This window comes from Venustampulla echinocandica (assembly GCF_003357145.1).
Source record: "Venustampulla echinocandica strain BP 5553 chromosome Unknown scaffold_6, whole genome shotgun sequence".
NCBI classification, from domain to species: Eukaryota; Fungi; Ascomycota; class Leotiomycetes; order Helotiales; family Pleuroascaceae; genus Venustampulla; species Venustampulla echinocandica.
The window spans coordinates 1384343-1407098 of record NW_022474211.1 but is presented as its reverse complement, the minus strand read 5'-3'; the positions used below and the strand labels follow the sequence as shown (position 1 = coordinate 1407098).

The 22756-nt window shown below is 49.5% G+C and overlaps 7 protein-coding genes across 7 annotated transcripts; 4 read left to right on the top strand and 3 right to left on the bottom strand.

Moving 5' to 3' along the window:
- Positions 1–503: 503 nt before the first annotated feature.
- BP5553_07871 (putative kelch-containing protein 4) lies at positions 504–2607 on the top strand (the record flags this gene model as incomplete). Its single annotated transcript, XM_032016494.1, has 2 exons — positions 504–1001; positions 1054–2607. 2 exons carry the CDS (start codon positions 504–506, stop codon positions 2605–2607), a joined length of 2052 nt encoding a protein of 683 aa, XP_031867725.1.
- Positions 2608–2958: 351 nt separating this feature from the next.
- On the bottom strand, positions 2959–3998 carry BP5553_07870 (uncharacterized protein; the record flags this gene model as incomplete). The annotated part of the gene is made up of 3 exons (XM_032016493.1): positions 2959–2994; positions 3140–3648; positions 3737–3998. 3 exons carry the CDS (start codon positions 3996–3998, stop codon positions 2959–2961), a joined length of 807 nt encoding a protein of 268 aa, XP_031867724.1.
- Positions 3999–5459: 1461 nt separating this feature from the next.
- BP5553_07869 (Protein disulfide-isomerase) lies at positions 5460–7281 on the bottom strand (the record flags this gene model as incomplete). The annotated part of the gene is made up of 5 exons (XM_032016492.1): positions 5460–6684; positions 6744–6944; positions 7002–7009; positions 7071–7078; positions 7152–7281. The coding sequence occupies 5 exons, from the start codon at positions 7279–7281 to the stop codon at positions 5460–5462; spliced, it is 1572 nt and encodes a 523-aa protein (XP_031867723.1).
- Positions 7282–8342: 1061 nt separating this feature from the next.
- Positions 8343–8588, top strand: BP5553_07868 (uncharacterized protein; the record flags this gene model as incomplete). Its single annotated transcript, XM_032016491.1, has 1 exon — positions 8343–8588. One exon carries the CDS (start codon positions 8343–8345, stop codon positions 8586–8588), a length of 246 nt encoding a protein of 81 aa, XP_031867722.1.
- Positions 8589–9138: 550 nt separating this feature from the next.
- On the top strand, positions 9139–12548 carry BP5553_07867 (uncharacterized protein; the record flags this gene model as incomplete). Its single annotated transcript, XM_032016490.1, has 2 exons — positions 9139–9825; positions 9960–12548. 2 exons carry the CDS (start codon positions 9139–9141, stop codon positions 12546–12548), a joined length of 3276 nt encoding a protein of 1091 aa, XP_031867721.1.
- Positions 12549–13273: 725 nt separating this feature from the next.
- BP5553_07866 (Uncharacterized protein) lies at positions 13274–14700 on the bottom strand (the record flags this gene model as incomplete). Its single annotated transcript, XM_032016489.1, has 2 exons — positions 13274–13746; positions 13800–14700. 2 exons carry the CDS (start codon positions 14698–14700, stop codon positions 13274–13276), a joined length of 1374 nt encoding a protein of 457 aa, XP_031867720.1.
- Positions 14701–15739: 1039 nt separating this feature from the next.
- On the top strand, positions 15740–22223 carry BP5553_07865 (uncharacterized protein; the record flags this gene model as incomplete). The annotated part of the gene is made up of 5 exons (XM_032016488.1): positions 15740–18793; positions 19004–19818; positions 19890–20127; positions 20193–20310; positions 20362–22223. The coding sequence occupies 5 exons, from the start codon at positions 15740–15742 to the stop codon at positions 22221–22223; spliced, it is 6087 nt and encodes a 2028-aa protein (XP_031867719.1).
- Positions 22224–22756: the final 533 nt, after the last annotated feature.

Here is a 22756-nt window from a genome sequence, read left to right as displayed (position 1 = left end):
AAAATGCTTCAGCTGGAAGATGTGTTGAAGTAGATGACTCCGCGCACCAACCGAGAACTTGACGATCGATGTTGCCGTCACGCGCACAATCGTTTCTTCAACTCTTCATTCAACTTTACGCCCGACTCCTATGAGCAGCGAATTGCCGATACACAATCCATTTAGCTATCCGATAGGGCTCCTAGCTGCAGCTTCCAGACAAGGAAAGGCAGCCCAGAAAGACGCTTCAAATCAACGACAGCGAAGTTAGACAGGCATTAAAATTTCGCCCAGTGTGCGTGGGCAGAAAAATAATCCTCAGAGACCGAGTTTTTGCAACACAACCACAACTCTTGTCACTTAAGCGCAAGGCAGAAGACTCCTATCCAACCAAGGCTATGATCGTATAAACACTTTCTTGCACCTAAGACTCTCACAGCTCGTTGTGAATTATCACGTGACTGCAACCCGCAGCCTGCAAACGTCCCCTACGATAGGTATTGTTCCTGATTTCAAATCCAAAGATGGCGAAAGATAAGAAAGGAAAGAGTGAAGGGAAGAAAGCGAAGAAGGAAGAGAAGAAAGCAAAACAAGCAAAGAAGGGCGAGAAGAAAGAAAAGGTTAAGGCTTCCAAAGCCAACGACAGCGATGCCGAGGACGTTGACCTCGACGAAGTCCTGGCCGAATTCGCAAAAAAGCAAGAGCAATTTCTCAAAGTCACAGAGACTCCATGTGAGCCTCCGAGATGCCGAGCATCAGCTACTTTTATAGCTTCGCCTGCAAACGACAACGAGCTGTTTCTCTTTGGAGGAGAATATTTCAATGGCGCTTTGGCGACGTTTTTTAATGACCTCTATGTCTATATGATCAATCGGGACGAATGGCGCTTGATAACGTCACCTAATACGCCACTGCCTAGATCAGGGCATGCATGGTGTAGGGGAGGGAATGCAGGAGGAATTTACCTCTTTGGAGGAGAATTTAGCTCTCCGAAACAGGGCACATTTTATCACTACAATGATGTAGGTGAAAGCCTTATCTTTTTAATATCTCTGGTTACTAATATTGCATTAGTTCTGGCGTTTTGAGCCTTCAAATAGAGAATGGACTCGGATAGAAGGAAAGGGCAAATCTCCTCCAGCGAGGTCGGGCCATCGAATGGTTTATTACAAAAATTACATTGTGATGTTCGGCGGTTTTCAGGACACTTCTCAACAAACCAAATACCTGGGCGATCTCTGGCTTTACGATACCCAAAACTACGTCTGGTACAATCCCGCCTTGCCCCTGGCAACGCAAAAGCCCGATGCAAGATCCTCATTCTCCTTTTTGCCACACGAGGGTGGAGCTGTCCTATACGGCGGATACTCGAGAGTGAAAACTACCGTGACAGGAAAGCAGATGAAAGGAGGCGGTCAGGCGCAACGCAACATTCTCAAGCCAATGGTCCACCAAGACTGCTTCTTCCTCCGCATCATCCAGCCACCCGCTGATTCTCCTCCAAATACGTCCCCAACTGTCCGCTGGGAGCGTAGGAAGAAACCTGTTAATTCTCCGAACCCCCCTCGAGCAGGAGCCACCATGACATATCACAAAGGAAGAGGTATCATGTTTGGTGGTGTTCACGACGTTGAAGAAAGCGAGGAGGGGATAGAGAGTGAGTTCTTCAACGGCTTATTCGCATGGAATATCGAACGAAATCGCTACTTCCCCCTCACCCTACGAAAACCCCGAGCAAATCAGCAGCGAAAGGCCCAAGGTGAAGGAAGAGGAGGACGAAGGGGCAGAGGTCAAGCTAATGAAGATGAACTCTTGAGGAATCTCGCCGCACTGCAAACAGGGAAATCGTTGGCTGATGTAGACGATATGGTTGTCGACAGCCGGAAAGACGAGCCAGACGAGAGCGAACAACGGGCCAAAGAAGTGCTGATGGAATTCCCACACCCGCGATTTAACGCTCAACTGGCGGTTCAAGACGATGTATTTTACATCTACGGAGGCACATTCGAGAAAGGGGATAGAGAATTTACTTTTGATGAGATGTACGCTATTGATCTGGGTAAACTAGATGGCGTGAAGCAGATCTTCAGCCGTGAACCCGAGAATTGGCTGGGCAGTGAGGACGGGGATAGCGAGGATGATGACGGCAGTGATGAAGATGACGAGGATGACGAGGATGAAGATGAGGAGGGTGACATCAAGATGACTGATGAGAAGCCTCTTCATACGGAGAGTGCCCGCAAATCTAAACGGGCAGCCTCGATTTCAACCGACGACGCTTCTACATTCGACGATACACCCGACGACACGACCACCGCCACGTCCGTAGATGACAATATGCCCCATCCGCGACCTTTCGAATCCAGGAGAGATTTCTTCCAGCGCACGACAAATGAGTGGCAAGAAGTGCTTATGACTGCGCTGAGGTGGAAGGGGGTTCAACCAGAGACGTTGAGCGTTAAGGAGATTAAAACGAGGGCATTTGAGATGAGTGAAGAGAAATGGTGGGATTCTAGGGAGGAGATTACGGCATTGGAGGATGAGCAGGAGGCTTCTGGCATAGGCGAAGTTATTACGCTTGCGGATAAGGGGGAGGGCGCTGGGGGAGGTGCTGGGAGGAGAAGGTAGTGGTTTTGATACATAGTTTGGAATATGCATATATTTGATGAATTAAAAGTATGGTCATTGATTTGGGATCGTTGCCCACAAATTATGGGCTCTGCTATTTGTGCCAGTATCAACGAATACGTTTTGTCTAAGAGATCTGCTCCAGTCTCAGTGGTAAAGGATAATCATCAAAGTCTCATCTTACTGGTATTAGTCCATGAATATTGTCAGTCCACATATGGCGTTCGATAGCCTCTAGAAAGTCATTTTTAAGCTCATTTTATTCCCGTATCATCTCAAACGCCCTGAGGCTAATACTAATATCTCAATATATCATCCTATTCATGGTATAAAACGCCATCCCAGTGCTTTTTAACTCTCCAACGCCAAAAATAAAATGTCTTGGTCCTAATCCCTTCTACCGTTAAGCACCATACCTTGTAAAGCACTCCTCCTGATGAACAGTCAGGCACTCGAGCGCACACACCTTCCCCCCACACCTCGTACACCTAACCCGTCCCCAATAACCGCAGACCTCACAAAATTGCCTTACAGGTTTGCTCTTATCTTGGTCCGTCCAAGGTCCCTTGGCCTCAGTGTAGCTCAGCGGTGGCGCAGCTAGTAACTGCTCTATTTCTGCCTGCGAAGGCATAGCAGGTATTCTTGATACGAGTAACTGGTCGCTGTCCCCTGGGTGGGGAGCGGGGCCTGAGTCGCTGCTTGAGGAGAGTATAGGTGGCGCATCTGTCATGGCCACATCGGGAGGTGGTTCGGCTTTGATGGGCTCTGCGGCTGGTGTGGAGGCCGAAGTTTTCGATGCTGTTGAGACTTTGCGGAGAGGCGTTGATTTCGACACTACCGGCTCCTTCTTTTTATGGGAACGTTTGGAATTAGGAGTTGCCGTCACTGTTGCCGCTGCCGGCGTACTGGGTGGAGCGGAGACTGGCTGGGAGGTTGTGGTTGTGGCGGACGGTTTGAGGACTTGGAAGTCATCGAGGTGGTTTGCAAACGTCTTTTGGGAGCTGATAATCTTTCGGACGGCGGGAGTGCTTTTATGAGCGCCTGTTATCCATCCATAGATATTAGAATATGTTCTTTACCCATAGCAAATGCAGATTGCATGTTTTGACAGAGTGGGTGAAAAGCTTACCTCGACCGCCACTATCCCGCTGCTTCGCAGGTATTGGGATCGATACATCTTTATGATTCTCTCGGTCTAGTTCCGCGAGTCCTCGTAGGATTTTGGCATCTTGTTTTGCGGTTGTGTCGTGGAGCGTCGCCAGTTGATTTCGAGCGCGTTTGCGGGGATGCAAGGCTGTGAGGGAGTTCTTGACTCCTACATCTGGTACATAGGCCCAGCCTGGAGCGGCGTTGGCTCTGGAATTTGCTACTTCGATCACTCCGAAGTCCATGGTGGTGGCATAAATTCATCTAGATGATGCTGATCCTTGGAGAGAAAAGAGCTGGGGAAGGAATGATGTACATATTGCCTCGGGAACATGACGCGAGGCTACAATATATTATAAATGAAGCATAACTTTAGCTAAAGTGCGACAAAGTGTTCCTAGTACTCAAGGGAGACCAAATGGAAACAGGGGATTTATTATATCATACACATAATGTATTTGACGTGTCGTATCCATTCTCTATGTCTGCGGTGCAATTGCATCTAAGAGCGGGCCTGTTGTACATTTTGTTGCAACGAAAAACTATGAACCCCCCTCCAACCGGAGCTGCTGTACCACCATTCCAACTCCCATAGATAACATGCGCCTTTCGATTACTATCTCACCATGTCGTATACCCATCGCCTCATCTCTAGCCAGCCTCGGCCCTTTTCCCTCATTTCTTCTTCTTCAGCTCAGCCAACTGCTCCTCCAATGTCTGGACATATGCATGTACGCGTTGAACGGATGCTTGCAAACTCTGCTCATCAATTAAATTAGCCCATTATCCACGGAATCCAGGGGCATCAAGAGAAAACAAAGCAAATCCAGCTCCCCATCACTCCGCCTTACTTCCAGCAGCATTGGTACAAGAGCGACGAGTAAACTAGATGCAAAAACGCACGTAGATATCCTCCGTCAACAACTCGTTTGATACCCTATATTCCTCCAGTATGTAGTAGTAGACACCAGCGCCGGCGAGGGTGCTTCCGAGAAGGAATCCGAATAAGCTGTTGAGGACACCGCGAGTTAGTTTACTCTAGTTTTGAGGCGGTATTTAATAGAACATAGGAGCAATTGAACTGACCCTCCGCGGAATGCGCCAACCGGTTTCCGCACAGGTAATGCTGCCGCCGCGTCTGTAAATCTTCGAGGGGTGGTATGGAGGTTGCGGAGAGCTGGAGAAGGGGCAGAGAAAACGCTCCTGCGCAGAGTAGGAGAGAGGACACGCGACGCCATTGTCATGGTTGGTATATGGTAGGAGAATCAAAGTCTTGGTTCCGGCGAGTAGACCCTTAAGTGACGGGAGATAGTTTTGTTGGTTATGTGGAGAGGTGGAGAAGGGGGCGTCGTCGTCGCCCCAAAACTTTGGTGTTGTCGGGCTCGCGGCTCGGCTGCTTGGAAATTGCGAAGGGATGACCGGTTGGAACAATCACACAATTTCGGAGTTGCAAAGAGATATATAAGCCAGATATTAAAATACGGCAGGTCACATAAAATGCAGTATAGTAGAGTCCCAAGAATTTATTTTAAGGCCATTAATTAGTTCACATTGAGCAACGTAGGTTTGTAGAAAGCGCAGGAATTCATTATCCGAGGATCAAAAACTATCAACCGAAAGAGCCCAGTGCTCTAATAGCCGCGATTGTACGATGGAGATAATGTTACAGACGGACGCAGGAATTTTGACCAAGAACTTTTTACCCTTTAGAGCTCATCATGATCCTCAGTAGCAGCCTCTGAAGCCTTGCTCTTAGCAGCCTCTGTGGCCTCCTCAGCGGCACTCTCCGCAGCTTCGGTGGCAGCTTCAGCTTGCTCAGCGACCGATTCGACAACTGGCTTCTCAGCTTCCGCGGCCGGTTCCTCGTAGGTGACCTCGGCTTGGTGCTTGCCGTTCTCCTGAACGAACTTGATGAGGTCTTCGATGCCTCGGTTTCCGCTATAGAGAACTGGGTTCTTCTTGTCGCCAGCCTTGTAAAGCTTGATAGTGGGGAAGCCTGAAATCTCATCGGGAACATCATTGAGGGTAGCGTCAACCTTGGCGATGGTGACCTTATCCGTGAGACCAGCGTCTACGTACAAGCCAGCGAGGATGTCATACTTGGGAGCAAGAGACTTGCAGTGGCCGCACCATGGAGCGTAGAATTCGATTAAGACATCCTTAGCATCATCTAAGACAATATCATCGTAGTTCTTGGCGACGACAATCTGAACTGGGCCCTCTTGTTTCTCTGGGATTGGCTCGGACTTAATGCTTGGCTCGACCTTGCCAGCGACAAATTCATCAAGGAATTTGCCAATGGACTCAGTAGTGATTTCGGTTTCCTGGTCGAACGGGAACTTCTTGTTGTTCACGGTATCCTGGATGGCGAAGGCAGGGAATTTATCAGCCTTCAGGTTCAAGTTGCTGGCGTGGGCACCAAATGCCTTGGCATCGATGGTAGCAAAGCTAACAACTCCTCGGTGCTTCTCAGCAACTGACTTGAGCTTCTCGGAGAAGCTAGCTCGGTCCTCTGGGGTCTCGGCAAAGATGTATGCCAATGGAAGTCCGGTAGCCATATAGCCAGCATAAGTCTCAGGACCAACCTCGCCGATCAGAGGGATGGAGGCAGTCTTGGCAAATTTCTCAATGGCCTCCGCACCGAAAGCCTCCTTGAAAATGGTGGTGGGCTCATCGAAAGTCTTGTAAAGAACCAGGGATGGGAATTCAACGCCCTCGGCCTTAGCCAGATCGGCATCGTTGCTAGCACCGAAGAGGTAGCTGTCACGGAGCTTCTCAGCAACTTCGGTGTATGTGGCGTTAGATGACTTGTCATCGGCCGCAAAGTATGCAACTAAGACGACCTTGTCTTGAGTCTTGAAATCCTCAACTGTGTCTACTGTGAGGATGGAAACGGCGGGAAGTGATTGCTTGGTCATGTATGAGATAATCCTGTGAAATATGATTAGTGAATGACCTAGGCTGGCGAGGGTATTCCGAAGTAAGCTTACCCTGGGGCCTTTCTTGCGCCTGAGTATGGGGTAATATTATCTGCGCCACGGAAGACCTTCAATGTTGGGTATCCCTCAACGCCGAAGCTTTGGCAAAGATCAGCCTCCTCTGTGCAGTCGACCTTTGCGAGTCTAATATTCTTCTCCTTTAATGTCGTAGCAGCCTCCTCATATTCGGGCGCAAGAGCTTTGCAGTGACCACTGATGAGATGTTAGTAATCTGGTAGTGAACAGGTGTCTTCGAGAGGATAAACTCACCACCATGGCTAAGTAGGAAATTAGTCGTTAGCAATGTCAATGTATCTGCGGGGGTCATTGAGAACATACTGCGAAGACTGTAAATCAGGAGTTAGCTGGCAAGTTTGGTAATTCGGGGCTTGAGGAAACTGGGTTTCGAGGGATACTAACATTCTGCAAGCACTAGGTCATTTTCCTTGACGAAATCAGGGAATGTGTCCTTGGTCAGCGACTCGACATCCGAAGCTGAGGCGACAGCAGCGAGGGCTGCACCGATTGCGAATGTCTTGAAGGTCCGCATATTGATTAGATTTCAAGGAGTCGGTCCTGGAGGCAACGTGTTAGCTAGCTTTCTGAAGGACTGCTGGTGCAGAATGCAACGCAGAACATGGAAGCATAGCATCGGCCAGCGTGCGCGGTAGATGGGTCTCTCAGAACATACCTTCTTGTGTGATTGTGGAGGAAAGAATGAGATGGGAAGAAGATCGAGAGGGAAGATCGAATGTGGAGGATTAGAGGAGATGTGGTCCCTTTATTCGAGGCTGGGACCGTCCCGCCTTAGCACCGCCTTCCGGGATCTTCGCCGCCCCCGATTAACCCAGCGCCAATTGATAAGCTGGGCACAACAAGAACAGCGTGTCTTTAACGTACCTAGTTAATACTCCGTACAGTGCCTTGAGCTACTCGTACCGAGGCGCAAGCTAGAAGGATCAGGCATTGCAAAGACACCTCTCCATAATAACCCAGCTGTAAGAAATGCGGCGTGGTTCATCCGAAAGCCCCTTTTCACGAAACGACCACGCTTGTTTCTACTTGGTACATTATCCACCATCAATGACATTATCCATGATATGGCCAAGAGGCTATTGAGGCGTTCCGCCAGCCTGATTACTGTACTATACTCCGTACAGCCATGTGAGCTTGTGCTTGTATATCAAAATTCAAGCTTCGCGACTATTTCTTGAACATGCAATCGTGTCCGCAGCGATGCAGGTGCCACTTGGTCTGATGCCTTCGTTGCATTCGGAGCTCTGCCTAGCAAGCTCTTGCCCAAAGGTAAAGTAATTCCTTTCCTCGTCGCAGATTGCTACTGTTGGATCCTCCACATAGCTAACTGTAAAAACGTATGCACTTGCATAGTTCTTCCCTCTGCATATTGCAAAGACAAGTGGTCGATATCTCTGGCTGTATGCCTCACGTGTAGTATTATCGAAGCCAGCGCGGCCCTGATGTTCTTCGTTCTCCAATTGAGAATAGCCAAGGCAAGGACGCGGCTTCTCAAAATTCATGTTTCAGGGTGTTTTTCTTCTCCTTGCCAGAATATATTTCTATTCATTCTGGCTCTCGGTATCTTTGTGCGAAATGGGTGCAATCCACGGAATAGGACTTGCAAAAGCATATGGCCTACATAATCGGAATTGCCAGAAAACGTTAGAATGTCTGCGAGATGGAAGCTTCTTACCTATTACCACGGCGCGATTGGATGCAGCGCTCAAGTGCGATTATGAATATCCTTTCAGAGGTGCCAGTATTGAAGACAGCACCGTCCAGTCTCCAGTCGTGGCCCGTCCAGGTGTTGTCATGCTCGTTGTCATGCTCGACAGCTAAGGTCCTCCTCTGGCTTCAAGATTGCTCAAAAGCCACGAGATGTCCTGGAGGAGGATGTTTAAGCGTGCTAAACCTGAACACAAGTGGTAGTTCCAATATTACCTAGGCAGTATTTGTCAAAGAAAGTCTGCGGAACTGACTGGTGCAAGTACCTTTTACAATTCAGCTCCATAGCGTTGCACGTCCACACATCTATTGATTTTAAGCCGCCAATGGAGCAAAAATGAATGTTTTAATATGGCAAGTTGTTAGACTGAACGTTGGGCGTGAAAACAATTTGTACAGTTGTGCAATCGTAGACGCTTAAGCCCCGCGCCTTCCGCATATGATCCTCATCGGCGAGACGCCCAGATCAACTCAATGGGGTAGTTCCTGCTGTCTCCAGAGCTGTGACCGGCGACTGACGACGACGACACGATTTTGAGTTTGTGCCGAGATTTCTGTTCCCGCAGATCTTGTCAACTTCCTGCAGCCTCCTTCTCTCTCTCCATCTCTATCTATTTCCATCAACCTTTGTTCTTCCTCCCCCTTTTGCTCTAGAGCATGGAAGATGGACTCCCTTTCTGCCTTTAGCAGCGCTATAGACCGCGAGCGGCCGTTCAGCGCCAACCCCAAGGTCATCAGCTCAAGCTCTTCCCGCGTTGGTGTTGAGAGAGATGGGCCGCGACACGAGCCTCCTGCCCGGCCTCCGAGTGAAATCCAACCCTCCCCCTCTGTTCCGAGAGCTTTGGAGGGTATGCTAAGGACCACAACTGAGACTGGCGATATTGGCATATTCTCTACCAAGCCTTCTCGGTTTCCTCCGCTTAACGGCCCCCGAAGATCTAGCAACTATAACGAGAATGGTCTACAAAAGCCGCAGCGAGCCTTCCAACCATATAACGTCCCATCAGTCGATCACAGGCGACTTTTGCCCTCATATGCCAGAGATACGGATGTCGAAAAGCCATCAATATCCCGGACTTCGGCTGCTCCAAAGTCTGGCCGAGTCTTCAGTGATCCAGATCATAGGTCATATTCCATGATCCAAGCATCGTGTGACCGATTGGCCAATCATCGATCATACACAAGCTTGAGGAGTCAAGTTGAAGCTAGTGACCTTCTTGAGCGGCCTAGATCTCCCTTTGGCTATCCGACAGACGTCAGGCGCTCAGCATTCAACACATCGTCTCCTACGTCCACAAGTGCCGGTGGAGCAGATCATCATCCACGTGCTGATGTTGATATAATCCGACATGTAAGTGCTCCAATCTATTGGCGCGGCTCGACATAGCACTCGACAGACACTTCCCCTGCTTGGCTACTATTAGCCATACGAAGCTTGACTTCACAACACCCAGCACTAGACTTCAACTAACTAAATTTCAATAGGAAACTAGTCACAGCACCTCATCGCCATCTTCACTTTATGCCCAGAAGCGAAAGCTACCAGTTGCACTTCCTCCCGAGGCAAATAGATCCACGTCATCTTTTCTTGGTCGATCAATCCCTCCCAGACGTTCTTCCAGTCCCTTGGTACATCGGAGCGATGGAAACCCTACAAGCTACAACTCTGGCCGAGGCGTCCCAAATCTCATGGATACATCTCCTACACGAAGTACCTCGAGTCGGGAATCGACAACCAATACTTGTCCGGTTAAGTCGCATCCATCAAATGCAACTGCACCCGTGAAGCATGAGTTGCACCCTCCACGCAATGAGTACGCAGAATATTTTGATGTGGAAGACTTCCGTCTCCCGGTGTCAAGGGAACCAGCTCCGCAGTTACGAATGACAGCATCAATTCCGGAAGAACAAGCTATGGTCGCAGATAGGGCGTCCTCGGTTGCCATGGATTTTCCAGATACAGTCGGTGCTCTTAATAGCAATGCTCGCATATCATCGTCATCGGCCTCGATACACCGAAACCCGATTCAAGATATCCAAGATCCTAGAATTGGCAGCTCTGGAATCAAAGATAGCTGGTCATCCCGGAAGGCAGGCTTTCGTACTCCGTATCCACTTGACAAACCTTCATCGAAGAATTCGGAAATTCAGGACGGGAAAAGAGCAGCTAGATTTCCAATCTCGGAACATAGAGCCCAAGAATTGAGTATCGACGCGCAGGAAGCCTTCAACCATGGCTCGTTTGGTCCTCTCACACTTCATAACCCCCAGAGCAGCAAGATACTAGGAAACGAGCAGAGGGAGTATATGTCAATGCCAATCAGCCCCAGTAATATCCGCCAAGGGACCCGCGAGCAATCAATGCCTGGACGTGGACATGAATTCTCATTGCCGCCTTTTTCGGAGGGGAAGAGCGATCAACAACATCAGAAGGATACCCCGGAGAGGTCATCTTCGCTTCGTTTTGCTTCACACCACCAGAAGAAATTGAGTTTAATGGGCCCCAGTCCTGCTGATTCACATGTTGCCAACGCAGTTAGGTTAGAAATGCCCTCAGAGATCTCAGGCCGATCAGAAAGTCCTTACGAAACGGATAATGCTTTGACGGTCACCCAGGAACGAACTCTAGCGGATTCTCCTACAATTCCCGACCACATCATGGGACATCGAGCTCCTCCGCATTACGGTACCGGCAATCATCAGCATCAAGAGAGTGTTCAAGCGAATCCGCAAAGGTACCCGGTGGAACAGATTCACTATCAACAACGGGGACGCCAACTACAACGTGCGCCAGTCCAAGTAGCAAGCGATATGGCAAACTGTGCACGTCAGGTCCCAAGAAAATCTGTTTCGCGTGATGGGACTCCGCTGTTGGCACCCAAGGCTGTTTCGCCAGTGAGACAGCTGGAATTAAAGAACAGCGTTCCGAATCTGATGGAAGCTCTTCCACATATTCGATCTGATCTGCCCGCTACGGAAAATATGATGGCAAACAAAGCAGAGATAACCTACCACTTCTCTCCATTGGTTTCCCAAAGCAAATTATATTTGCCAAAAGCTGCGCAGCCGATGCCCAGCCTAACCAATACTACCCGGGCAGCGAATGTGATGGACAGACAAGATATATCAGAGGTATCCAAAACCAAGGAACATTTGTGCCCAGTAGCTCCTGTTGAAGAACGGGCTGTCGAGGAAGCTGTTCCCTCTCTTCCTAGCCACCCGAGACTGAAGCTCAAGATGCGAAAATCTACTGTTTTACCCCAAGCATCCGCTGACAATTCACAAGCCTGGAACTCCGAAGGAAATTACCCAGGGTCAGATCAGCTCACCATCCTCCAGGCACTTTCACTCCATGACGAGGAGCCAGGAAGCTCGCAGCCTCCCAAGTTCACGCTAAAGGTTACTCGTGCTTCAAACTCGACCCCTGACACAGTCAGAATCAATAGAGATTGCGGAGCGTCTAGACCCATGGTAGGTTCACAGCACCCCTCAGATTTATTCACATCTTCTCATGGAATCGACCACATTTTTCGACAAGTTAGCAAACACCTTCATCCAAGGAAATCAAGTTTGAGCAATAGCCACCAAGGCGGGGAAAATGGCCCAGCTCTAGATTCCCTAGGTGTCACAGATGCGACTGACAAACGGAATCCCATTTCTCCCCAGAAAACCTCTCCGGTAACCTGCCAGACAAGCCCAATCGAACTCCGAAGCCACTTCTCGGATGATAGCTCAGACGCCCACGGTCATCACTCGTTGCGGAAAAGAATTTCGAATCTTAGAGCCCGACTTGCACTCCCTTATTCTTCGAAAACTGGAGCACAGTCATACAATGACGTGAGTTTGAGGCAGAAAAATCGCGTGGAAGATCCTGCTGCTCGATCTGTCCCAAACCTCCGTAGCAATGGACAGTCGGGTAACGAGGAAGCACCATTGCGAGACTCAACAGAACAAGTCCGCTTCCTGAAGTTGAAAGCGAAGTTTTCAAGGTGGCTCAAAGGGGCTCGATCCGCTATTAAAGCGCGTATAAAGTCATTAGGCTCTAATGGGGGACGCGGTGATGGCACAACGTAGTTGGCAGTTATGAGTTGGTTGAGGATTCTCATATTTCGTGGCTCTGTCTCGGGTTTCCATGGAATTCATTAAGATTGCGTACTCCATGTATTTTGTTTTGCGGGATTGATACCATGCTTCGTGGAGGCTGCAGGGGATCAAAAACATTAAGCGCTGGGAACTCTCAGCCGGATAGAATAGCACGTAGTGGTGCCCTTATTAGTGGGCTAGGAGTTTGGCTCAATCCCAGCTCAAAGTGTATTTAGAAGATATCACACCGTCTCTCAACTCTTTCGGTGCCACACCCTTATGAAGTAATGCCCTCTACGAAGGTAAGAACAGACCATAAATTTCAGGTCATGTGACAGCCCCCCCTTTTCCCTTCGTCGCCTACCTTACATCCAAAAGTCCTAAAATTTGAATTTGCATTACTCGTTTTGGCAGTGCTAAGTACATGTAGCGAGCCACTTCCAGCCAGCTTACAAGACCGTACCAAATATTCTAACTAGAATATGCTCGGTATGTATAATGTTAGGTTGAATGTGATCGCGTAGGTAAGATCACGTAGGAGAATGCTTGACGAACGATATTATAATTTAATAAACTTACGATACAATATTCGCTTTATTAAAAATTTGTAGTGCTAATTAACCTACTAGAGTTGCTACGGGTAGAATGTTTAGTTGGAAATGGTATTAATTAGGCTACTAAGTGGGACTGTAAATGGCTACCTAGCTACGTGCAAATTAAAATTCAAAATTAGGAATTTTGGACCGCGCGAGCTTTCTTCCTTCTTTCCTTTTCTCCTTTTTAGTCTTTTTCTTTCCTTTACCCGTTTCAGGTAAGTAAGACGGTAGGTGAAGTCCTACTATGCGATCTCCTAAAGATTCCATTGATGCCTCAATCAAGGTTTTGATTCCGTGGCTATCGCTAGAACTGTAATATCCGCGGTCAGGTATTTGGCAGTCATCTGAGACCCGCATTCCTCGAATCTGGTCTCCTAGCGACTTTAAAGTTCTCCCTGGGTAAGGCTTCTCCGGCCACGGCCAGATTCCAATAACCGCCGAATCCTTCAAAATTGCGCCGACCAAATTCGCGTCACAAAAGAAGCCATTGCTTTGGTTGCAAAGAATACTAGGCCCGGAATATTTAGTGATGAGGTCATGTATGATTGCTATCATGCTCTCAATAACATCTATACGATTCTGTTGTATAGATCCTGGCACGTAGTTAGTAAATTCCGTTGGTATGGCGTCTACAATGCAAACTCACGTATAATGGAAGCTGGGATGTGAGGACCAACATCAACGTTTTTTACCTCATCCTCTAGATTATCATCACTTTCTCGTTCTAATATCTTAGACATATTTCCGAAGTCCTCATCTTTCCGAAACACCCAAAAAATGAAGAGCCATGGGAGTAGCGTCTCTGGCGTATAGCTGCGTGGTAACCCCTCGTCTCTCTTTAAGTTTTCTATCCACGTATCCGACCAAAGTTCGACAGCTTCGTGCATTTGCCGGTGATTGACCGCAACAGCAAGCTTGGATAACATATTCAAGCCGACCGAACGAGGGACTTTCTTTGACAGTCCATGAATAATGTTCAAGAGAATGATCATTACATCTGGGTCTTCATCAGGTAGCGGGACAATAAGGTTGCCTTCAGTTTGAAGTTCTCGACCTTCAGAGAACATACCCGAGCCTAGACTAATTCGAAAGGTCGGCGATGCGAGGATGAGGTGCTTTGATGAGACTCGCATTTGAACCTTTTCAATCCCCGGTTTCGTTTCCGGACTGGCTAAGAAAGCAGATGCGAAACTTTCGGGCTCCCTCATACCATCCACTTTAGTTCCGGGGCTCTCTGCTTGAGGCTCGCATGGCATAGGCTCTGGCTCAAGTATAGGCTCTGGTTCAGGCATAGGCTCTGGCTCAGGCATAGACCAACCTGGGACATCTTCTTGTGGTGGAGGTGCCTCATCTCCCACCCAATGGCCCCGTTTCTCTGACACGAAGCCACCTTCTGGGACACTTTCACTCTTTCCCTCACCTACCACCTCATCTTCCTTACGATAACGTTCGAGTATCAAAAGCACGTCGCCCTCTGGGTCAAAAATGTGTAGCTCCGCCTTCTCTGGCCACGTTCGGGGCCATGTTCGGGGCCAAGGTGTGTCCATATTCTCGTGATAGAATCCTAACGCATGCTTATTTCATACCTAAGGATCAACAGGTGGTTCCAAAGAGTACAATGTTCCAGAATGCTGTGAGTTTGAAGGCCGCCGTGGTATATTAGTGATGAAGTATTGAATTTGCTCGATTGTCAGGCAAAACAGCGCACCTGCACACCAACTCTGGTGGCGGGGTTCACCACTCTCGAGGGGCTCCACGTGTCATGTCGTGAAGTACTGCACCCGCGCACCTCCACGAATCTCCTGGCTTTGTTTCTACTGTAGCATAACATATTATAAATCCCCCCCCCCCCCGACAAGAGCTTAAAGGCGAAATTTAGCAGTGGGTACAGCAGATATGGCTTATTTGCCTGGCAATGATGTGAATGGACAGCTACATGCTTTAGTTGTGAGACTTGTCTAGCCTCTACTAATACTTAATTATACAGTGAAGGTGAATGCGACCTTGGCTGCGCAGAGAGACTAGGCCATGTTCGGCCTTCATTTCATCCCATGGGATATTTCCGGTTCCTAATTGAGTTAGCGTTGTACCGAAGCGAATTCGCTTAATTGATGGTGCCTGTCGAAGCTCTCTGGCCCCCTGATATCAAAGGAGGCTTGCCGACATTGACGAGTTAAAAGATGAAGGTTATTTGTTTTATCTAACAACGTAGTTAATAAATATACAATAGCAAGAAAGGAAGAGGAAGACGACAGGTTTCTAATGCTCCAACTATGAAAAGGATTGATTATGTGGTTATGTTGTAGTGTAGAAATTCTAAACAGTGACAATGAACTGAGCTTGAACAGCATTTAGAGATATCAGAAGTGCAAGACACAACAACGATGGAGAACCAGACAACCCCACACAGAGTGATTTTGAATTCCAAACCACGATCCTTCGCACTCCTTCAACTCTACACCTTTGTCCGAACTGTCACTTGCAATTGCACAACTCATTGCTTCCCTCCTAACGCGCAACAGAGCGACGCGTATTATGGTTAGCTATCTCTAAATCAGTCAATTCAAGCTCCTCATAGCTAGCACTATGGCTCGCAGCGGTAGCAAGTCGCTGTCGCGGTCGCGCTCGTCCAGGAGGACAATCCGACACGGCACATCTTTCCATTATCCTAGGATAGCTTCGCCAACGCCTCCACCCCTTCTTGCTCCTTCCGAAACAACCCTTGCACATTACGATACAACGGTCCTAGGCGACAGCGACGGCGACACGCCGTATCCAGTCTCCGCAAATGGGTTGATGGTCTTGTTCGAGCCAGAGCCAGGAGCGCGCTTACCCCCGCCACCAGTGGAGGTCATTCCCAAATCAGAGCTGACCTTTGGTGTCACAAAGGTTCTCGAGATCGAGAATGGTACCATCACAGAGTGTCCTATTCTTCTCGAGGACTTCCTCTCACAGCCAGTCCCGATACGAGAGCAGTTGACTCGGGGAACTAAAATCAAGAAGAGGATCCTGTTAGGATGGATGAGAGTTGGGCATCCGACAAAGGACCCACGGTTTGCACACCTTCCTAGAGGTCTCAGCAACCGTATTAGAAATAGAGACCCAATTCTCGACAAATTTCGGAGAGCCGTTAAGCTGCCTCAAAAGATTTCAAAGAAATATCGCGCAAAGCCGTACAAAAGACCAGCAGATGTTCCCACACCTATGCTGCGTTCTGTTGAGGGTGCGGCATCCGTTCCGCCACGGCATTGTCAACACCTCAAACCTCACAAGCCAGGAATCGCAGGTCCAATGTTCGACGCTTTCGACAATCCAGCAGGAAGAGAATTCGACATGTTCTTTGAAGCGCCAGAAGAGCGAGAGGCCCGGCTTAAAACTCATGAGTTGGAGAAGAAATGGCGAAAAATGAGCGATGATGTTCTCAAGGAGCGAGGCCGACAGCAGATAAATGATCCATCGGTCGGCAGAGCGCCACCGCTATCAAAGCAAACACTCACTGAAATACAACTCAAAAAGACCCCAGAGCTATTTCGCAAAACACCTAAAGTTGGAGGGCCGGGAGGGGGCAAGCATAATGCGGAACAGGGAGGCCGGAGACATAATGAGAAGGACGACACCAACGTCAACCCTTTACCAAAGACAACTAGTGCCGATACGAAAGCAGTTGTGCGTTGCAGGAATGGTTCGCCACACGTATTGGGTATTAAGATGTTTACCAAGCCCAGGCCCTCCCCAAGAAATACGCCTGGTACGGAGCAGTGGGAGGAAATAGAGCTGAACGAACTCCGCCCAGCACTCAAACTAAAAATCCCCGCAAATTTTCCGGGGCCAGAGTCGCGACCGTTTGATAGTTTCTGCAGCCAGGGGGGGATGGTTCAGCCTGCAGGGGCCTTAGTGGATGAGCCGATTATGGCCAAGGGACATAGTGAGTTGATGGGGAATCTCAACGATTCTGGAAAGCAAAATGAATCAAAAAATGCAGACCTAGCGACAGAATGCGAGCGAAACGAATTAAGCGCCGCGGACTCAGTAACAGCGGGCGAGCAAAATGAATCAAGAGCTGCAGACTCAGTCATAGATGGCAAGCAAAATGAATCAGCAGCTACAGACTCAGCGACAGAAGGCGAGCAAAATGAATCAAAAGCTGAAGACTCAGCGACAGAAGGCAAGCAAAATGAATCAGAAGCTGCAGACTCGGTAAAAGATAGCCAACAGCTGAGCACTACTCCGGGCAAACCTGCAAATAACTCGGGATTCAATGAGTCGATCAATATGGAAACGCCGTCACCAGGAGGACCTGGGAGATTATCAGGGCCAAGTCAAGAGGCTGGCCTCATACTCCCATTTAAACTCACTGGGTTGCTGAGCGCACGCCAGGCAATCATTGAGCAGCGCTTGTCAACTCCCAAAACAACTGATTCAGAGCCGCTGCCATACGACGTAGCGGAACTATATTCAGGTGACGATTGGTCGCCATCTGTGCGAAATGACCAGCAGGAGCCACACGACGTAGAGGATCTATATCCAGCTGACGATTTGCCAACTATGCAAAATGATCCAGAGCCGCCGTCACACGACGTAGAGGATCTATATTCGGCTGACGATTTGGCACCAACCGTGCGAAATGACCAGCAAGATCCACGCCCTGTATCTAGCGGTGTGGCATCAGGGCGATCGCATAGCCGTATGAGGTTTCCTGTGATCTATAACTCATCACAGGTGTCGATTGGACAAAGCGAGAGATTAATGGGCGGCCGAAACAGCATTCTTCGTGGATCGCCGCAAGGAGCTATTGAGCAGATGAGTAGTTCCATAGGTGTGAGTGATGGGGCAAGAGAATATTCTGGTGCAGCTGTTGCCGGCCCGCGCCCAGTACTGCGGGTTCACCCTTCCTCCGACTTTGGACTTCTACAGGCAGAACGCCGATTATCAGTCCCCCGGGGGCTACGATTTCCTGTGAAGCCCAGCCCTCCGGTTGGATCAAGTGAGGAGTCTAATAGTCCACGGTTTCCTGTAAAACCCAGTCCTCCGACTGGATCAAGCAAGGAGTCTCATAGTCCACGGTTTCCTGTGAGACCCAGTCTTCCAAGGGGATCAAGTGAAGGGCTTAATTGTCCACGATTTCCTGTAAGACCTAGTCCCCCAACTGGATCAAGTGAGGAATACAATGGGGGTTGTGCTCTCCGCCGGTCGCGACGTGTGTCAAGTGGGAGAGGCAGATATCCAGTCCGGCCCCAGAGGGAGTCGTCTCTTGGGGCGTCACCGAATACTGTAGCGACCCCGAGCTTTTCTCCAATCGAACATCCATCACCTGTGCATATCGCCTCTGTTCGGAACGAAGGGTTTGATGTCGGCGGCTTGTTGAACGAGCAACGGGTGTCTGATTCACAGGGCGGGTCAACTAGCCAGCTGAGTAGCACGCCCTCTCTCCATGATACGAATCGGGGCTATGGTCCGCCGCCTCCAATCCCAGCAAGATCTGCTTCCAGGCCAGTGGTCGAGCTCGGCCAAGGCGAAGGGCAAACAGGGCAGCAAGGCAGAAGTGCGCGAGGAGATAGTCGACGAGGCGACGGATCTGGGGATAGAATTGAGCGGATGGTTGGTGTTGACGAAGAACAGGCAGACGACGGTGTGTCAGATGTAAGTTATAAATTCTGAATGTGCGAGACTGTGAATGTGAATGCGAGCGCCCGGCAATGTATTGTTATTATTGTATCCAGAAATTGCACAAAATCCACTGTGTCTGAATAGATGGTGTTGATGGTGTTGAACCTGATGAAGCGGAGACCGAGGTGTCGTTGAACGTGCAAGGGTGCTGCAGAACGGTGCTAACCAAAGGTGGCAACACAGGACCTCACGTCTCACGGCCAACTTGAACCGCAAGTACTTGTCCCTGCATCCAACAGCAACGCGAACCTGCAGGAACCAGCCAGTACAAATGAGTCTTTAAGTCCCATTGATGGTCTTGTTCCTGATCCTGTTTCTCTTCAACGACCTGCTCACGTGCCATCCGCTTTTCGATTCTTCAATCGGCACTTGTTAGTCGATCCTTTGTCCAGCATCGCAGCCAGAGCCGGAGTCTCAGTCTCAGTCCCAGTCTCAGTCCCCGTCCAAGTTACAGCCTCAACCGCCGCCACACCCAGGGTTCCTGTCAGCCCTATCCCTCTTGAAGAATACAACGGTACCCTCTGGCCAACACTTCCAGATCTATCGTTCAATCCGCCTCGAGATCCTCAACCTGCTCCAGCTCTTGATCCGGATGTCGCGCCTGTGAGCCCTAACCCGATCTCGCGAGGTTCTCCTCCTCATCAGCCTGAGACGACCGCTGGTCACGAGGCTAATACTGATATCTCTTTTCCCTTCCGTCCGGTAAAGACCAGTAAGGAGTACTCTTCCGCCCACGAACCCAGTCCTCCGCATCCTTTTCCTGTTTTAGAATCACCAGGCCGCCGTCCCAAGGACGCCGTCCAATTCCATCTGGGCACCATGGATAACCTCCAAGTTCGACCAATTGAGATTGGCTCGATCAGGGCAAAAGCGACCGAAGATGCCAGGCAAATGCAAGCGCAGGTCATTGACACCTGCACCAAGGCAGGGAAAGATCCCCCGAAATATGCTCTCATAGAGCTTATTGGCAAGGGCACATTTGGAAGAGTTTACAAAGGGTAAGTGGCTTGTTCATCCTCACATAGAAGTAACATGCTCGCTCCTTGACCTTGATGCTGATTTTGAGCAGGAAAGACATGACATCCGCTGCTATCGTAGCTGTCAAGATCATTGATATTGATGAAAGTGATACCCTTAATCCGCGACTAGCAAATACCTACAGCGAGTTCCTTAAAGAGGTTAACGCGTTGAAGATCCTGAGCGAGAGCAAGGCTCGCAACATTAACCATGTCATTGAAGCTTTACCTGTAGGACAGGCCATGTGGATGATTACTGAGCATTGTGGCGGTGGAAGTATTGCAACTTTGGTAAGCCATTCTGAACGATTTGTCACCCGCACTCGTGTCGTGACCAAACGCTGACTCGATGACAGATGAAACCCACGGCTCCTGGAGGGCTGCAAGAGAAATGGATCATACCGATCGCCAGAGAAGTCGCTGAAGGCCTCAAATGGGTCCACCAAGCAGATATTATACACAGAGATATTAAGTGTAAGTTTTCGACCTAGAGATGCGCGCCTTGCCTATCCTAACGGCCATTAGGTGCGAACATATTAATCACCGAGGAAGGTGGCGTACAGCTCTGTGATTTCGGAGTTGCTGGTGTTATTGAAGGCGCGTCAGACAAACGATCTACTATTATCGGCACGCCACATTGGATGGCACCCGAATTATTTACAGCAGCGCCAAGCTATGGCAAAGAAGTCGATATTTGGGCATTTGGCTGCATGGTCTTTGAGATGGCCACTGGCCTGCCACCTAATGTGGCCAATGGCATCATAAGCTACCCCGAACTAGGGGAGCATCTCAAGAATAATGTTCCGCGGCTGGAGGGGGGGAAATATTCAGACGGACTTCGAGACATTGTGGCCTATTGTCTCGAGGAGACGCCAAGTGCTCGGCCCGCGATTGAACAGGTCCAGCGGCACCCTTATGTTGTCAATACCGGTGGGAGATATCCGACTTCTGGCCTCTCCTACCTAGTGAGAGCCTTCAAGATGTGGGAAGACCACGGCGGCAGCAGAAGATCGCTGTTTATGGCGGGTGGGGCCCAGGGTCCCTCCGAGTCCACCGGGGGTGTTTACGGCGACGAGTGGAATTTCAGCACCACAGCGGTGTTTGACCAAGAGGTATCACAGCTGTCGAGTGCCCAGGATGTCTATGATGTCTACGGGACTGGGGTGGTTGGGTTTAACGAGGAGACTGCTCGGCCCAAGGCCTCGCGAAGGCGTCCTCCACCAGAGGCACTATCACGTCTTCCGCCACCACTTGTAAAGGTGTTTGATCCCAACACATTATCAACTTACGAAGACAATAGCCGAAACCATTATGGCCGGCCTACACCACCCCCAACTTCCGACCTTCCTCTTCGAGATGATTCCGCGAAGATATCTATCAGAGATACAATGATTGACCTTGGTGGCCATGATCCAGAGACCGGTCTTTCTAGCTTCCCCGATATGGACACAATTAGGGCAGGTGGGCGTCCTGTTAACGATGATGATGAATCCTCCACAGGGCACGATTTCAGCCGGCCAGCACTGAGCGATCCTGCCGATATTAACCCTAATCGTCGCACTCAAGATTGGAAATTCCCATCCATGGCCCCCCCAGCCTCAGCAGATCCTGAGGTATCACGATTTCCCTCGACCTACGATCTTCCTCGTCCAGCAGTTACCCCGGGTTCTAATGGTCGGCCAGCTCTTGTACATCACCCCACAGAACCCATGGGTGCCCAGTTTGGTGGGCTTCTAGGATCTGCACAGGCGGCGCCAAACCGCGTGTCAATGGCGGAATCTTTGATCGATCTAGATATGAGCATGCCGGAGGCATATCCGGAGGTTCGCCCCTCCACAGCCAATTCAGATGCTGGATCCGCAACCAGCGAGCAGATGACCTCTGTCAACCCATTTGAATTCGAAGGCCGTGTCTCATTCCAAGCACCCGTTGACGCCCAAGAGTCATCCCACTACCTTAGCGACGAAGGCGCGCTACCAGCAGAAGCCGCTGCACAAACACCCCCTCGAGACATCACAGAGATGTCTGACTTCTCAGCCTCCGATGCAGAAGGCCCGGACCGCCTCATGGGTCCCAATGATGCTTCAAGATATGAGGCAACTGGCTTCTCCGATCCTGAATATATCTCGATGCCTCGTTTAACCCATCCCTTTGATCCAGATGCTGCTATGCCTGGCGGCCAGAACGATCAGGCATATACCATGGCGCACTTCCCTCAACTACCCAATCCTCCATCTGCAGCAGCCCTAGCTGGCACAGCATCGCGCGAGGAGATGATCAATGAGGTATCAAGAGCCCTGGGCAGTATGACGGCACAGTTGGAAGCTTTCAGGGTTGTATATGACTCCCGCGCGGTGGTCCAAAAGCGAGGATCCCGCAGAAAGTGATAGGTGGCGTGCCCTTTTGTGAGTGTTTAATTGTATTTTTATGTTAGATTATTTTGCCTACCAAAAAGGTGGACGAGAGCGAGGCGTTTTGGTAAGGGGTAGGGTGATGATAAATGAGGAATGAAATTGCACCAATTTACTAATAACAACCTCCTAATATTTCATTGACATTGTGCTGTAACTGGACATTATAACAAGGTCTAAGGTGACCTGTTTTGAGGTCTCTAGAATATAAAGGGTAATTAAAGTATTCTCCCCCTTATTACAGTATCCCATTTGTAGCTTGTTGACGTCCACCTAGACTTTCGTACTATCATCATTTTTACCCCCAACCCTAGTAACCTAGGTACAACCCCTTTCCTTGCTGCTCCTATTCGTGCGAGTCGAGACACTCGCACCGGCTCGGTAACTCTCCCACGGAGGGTGTGGGCATGTGGGCGGAGACGCCGCCACTATCGACCATAATCTTGCCACGACCTCTTCGGCAGAGCTACACGACAATATCTTACTAGTTTGGCTCGGGAGGTGTTCAG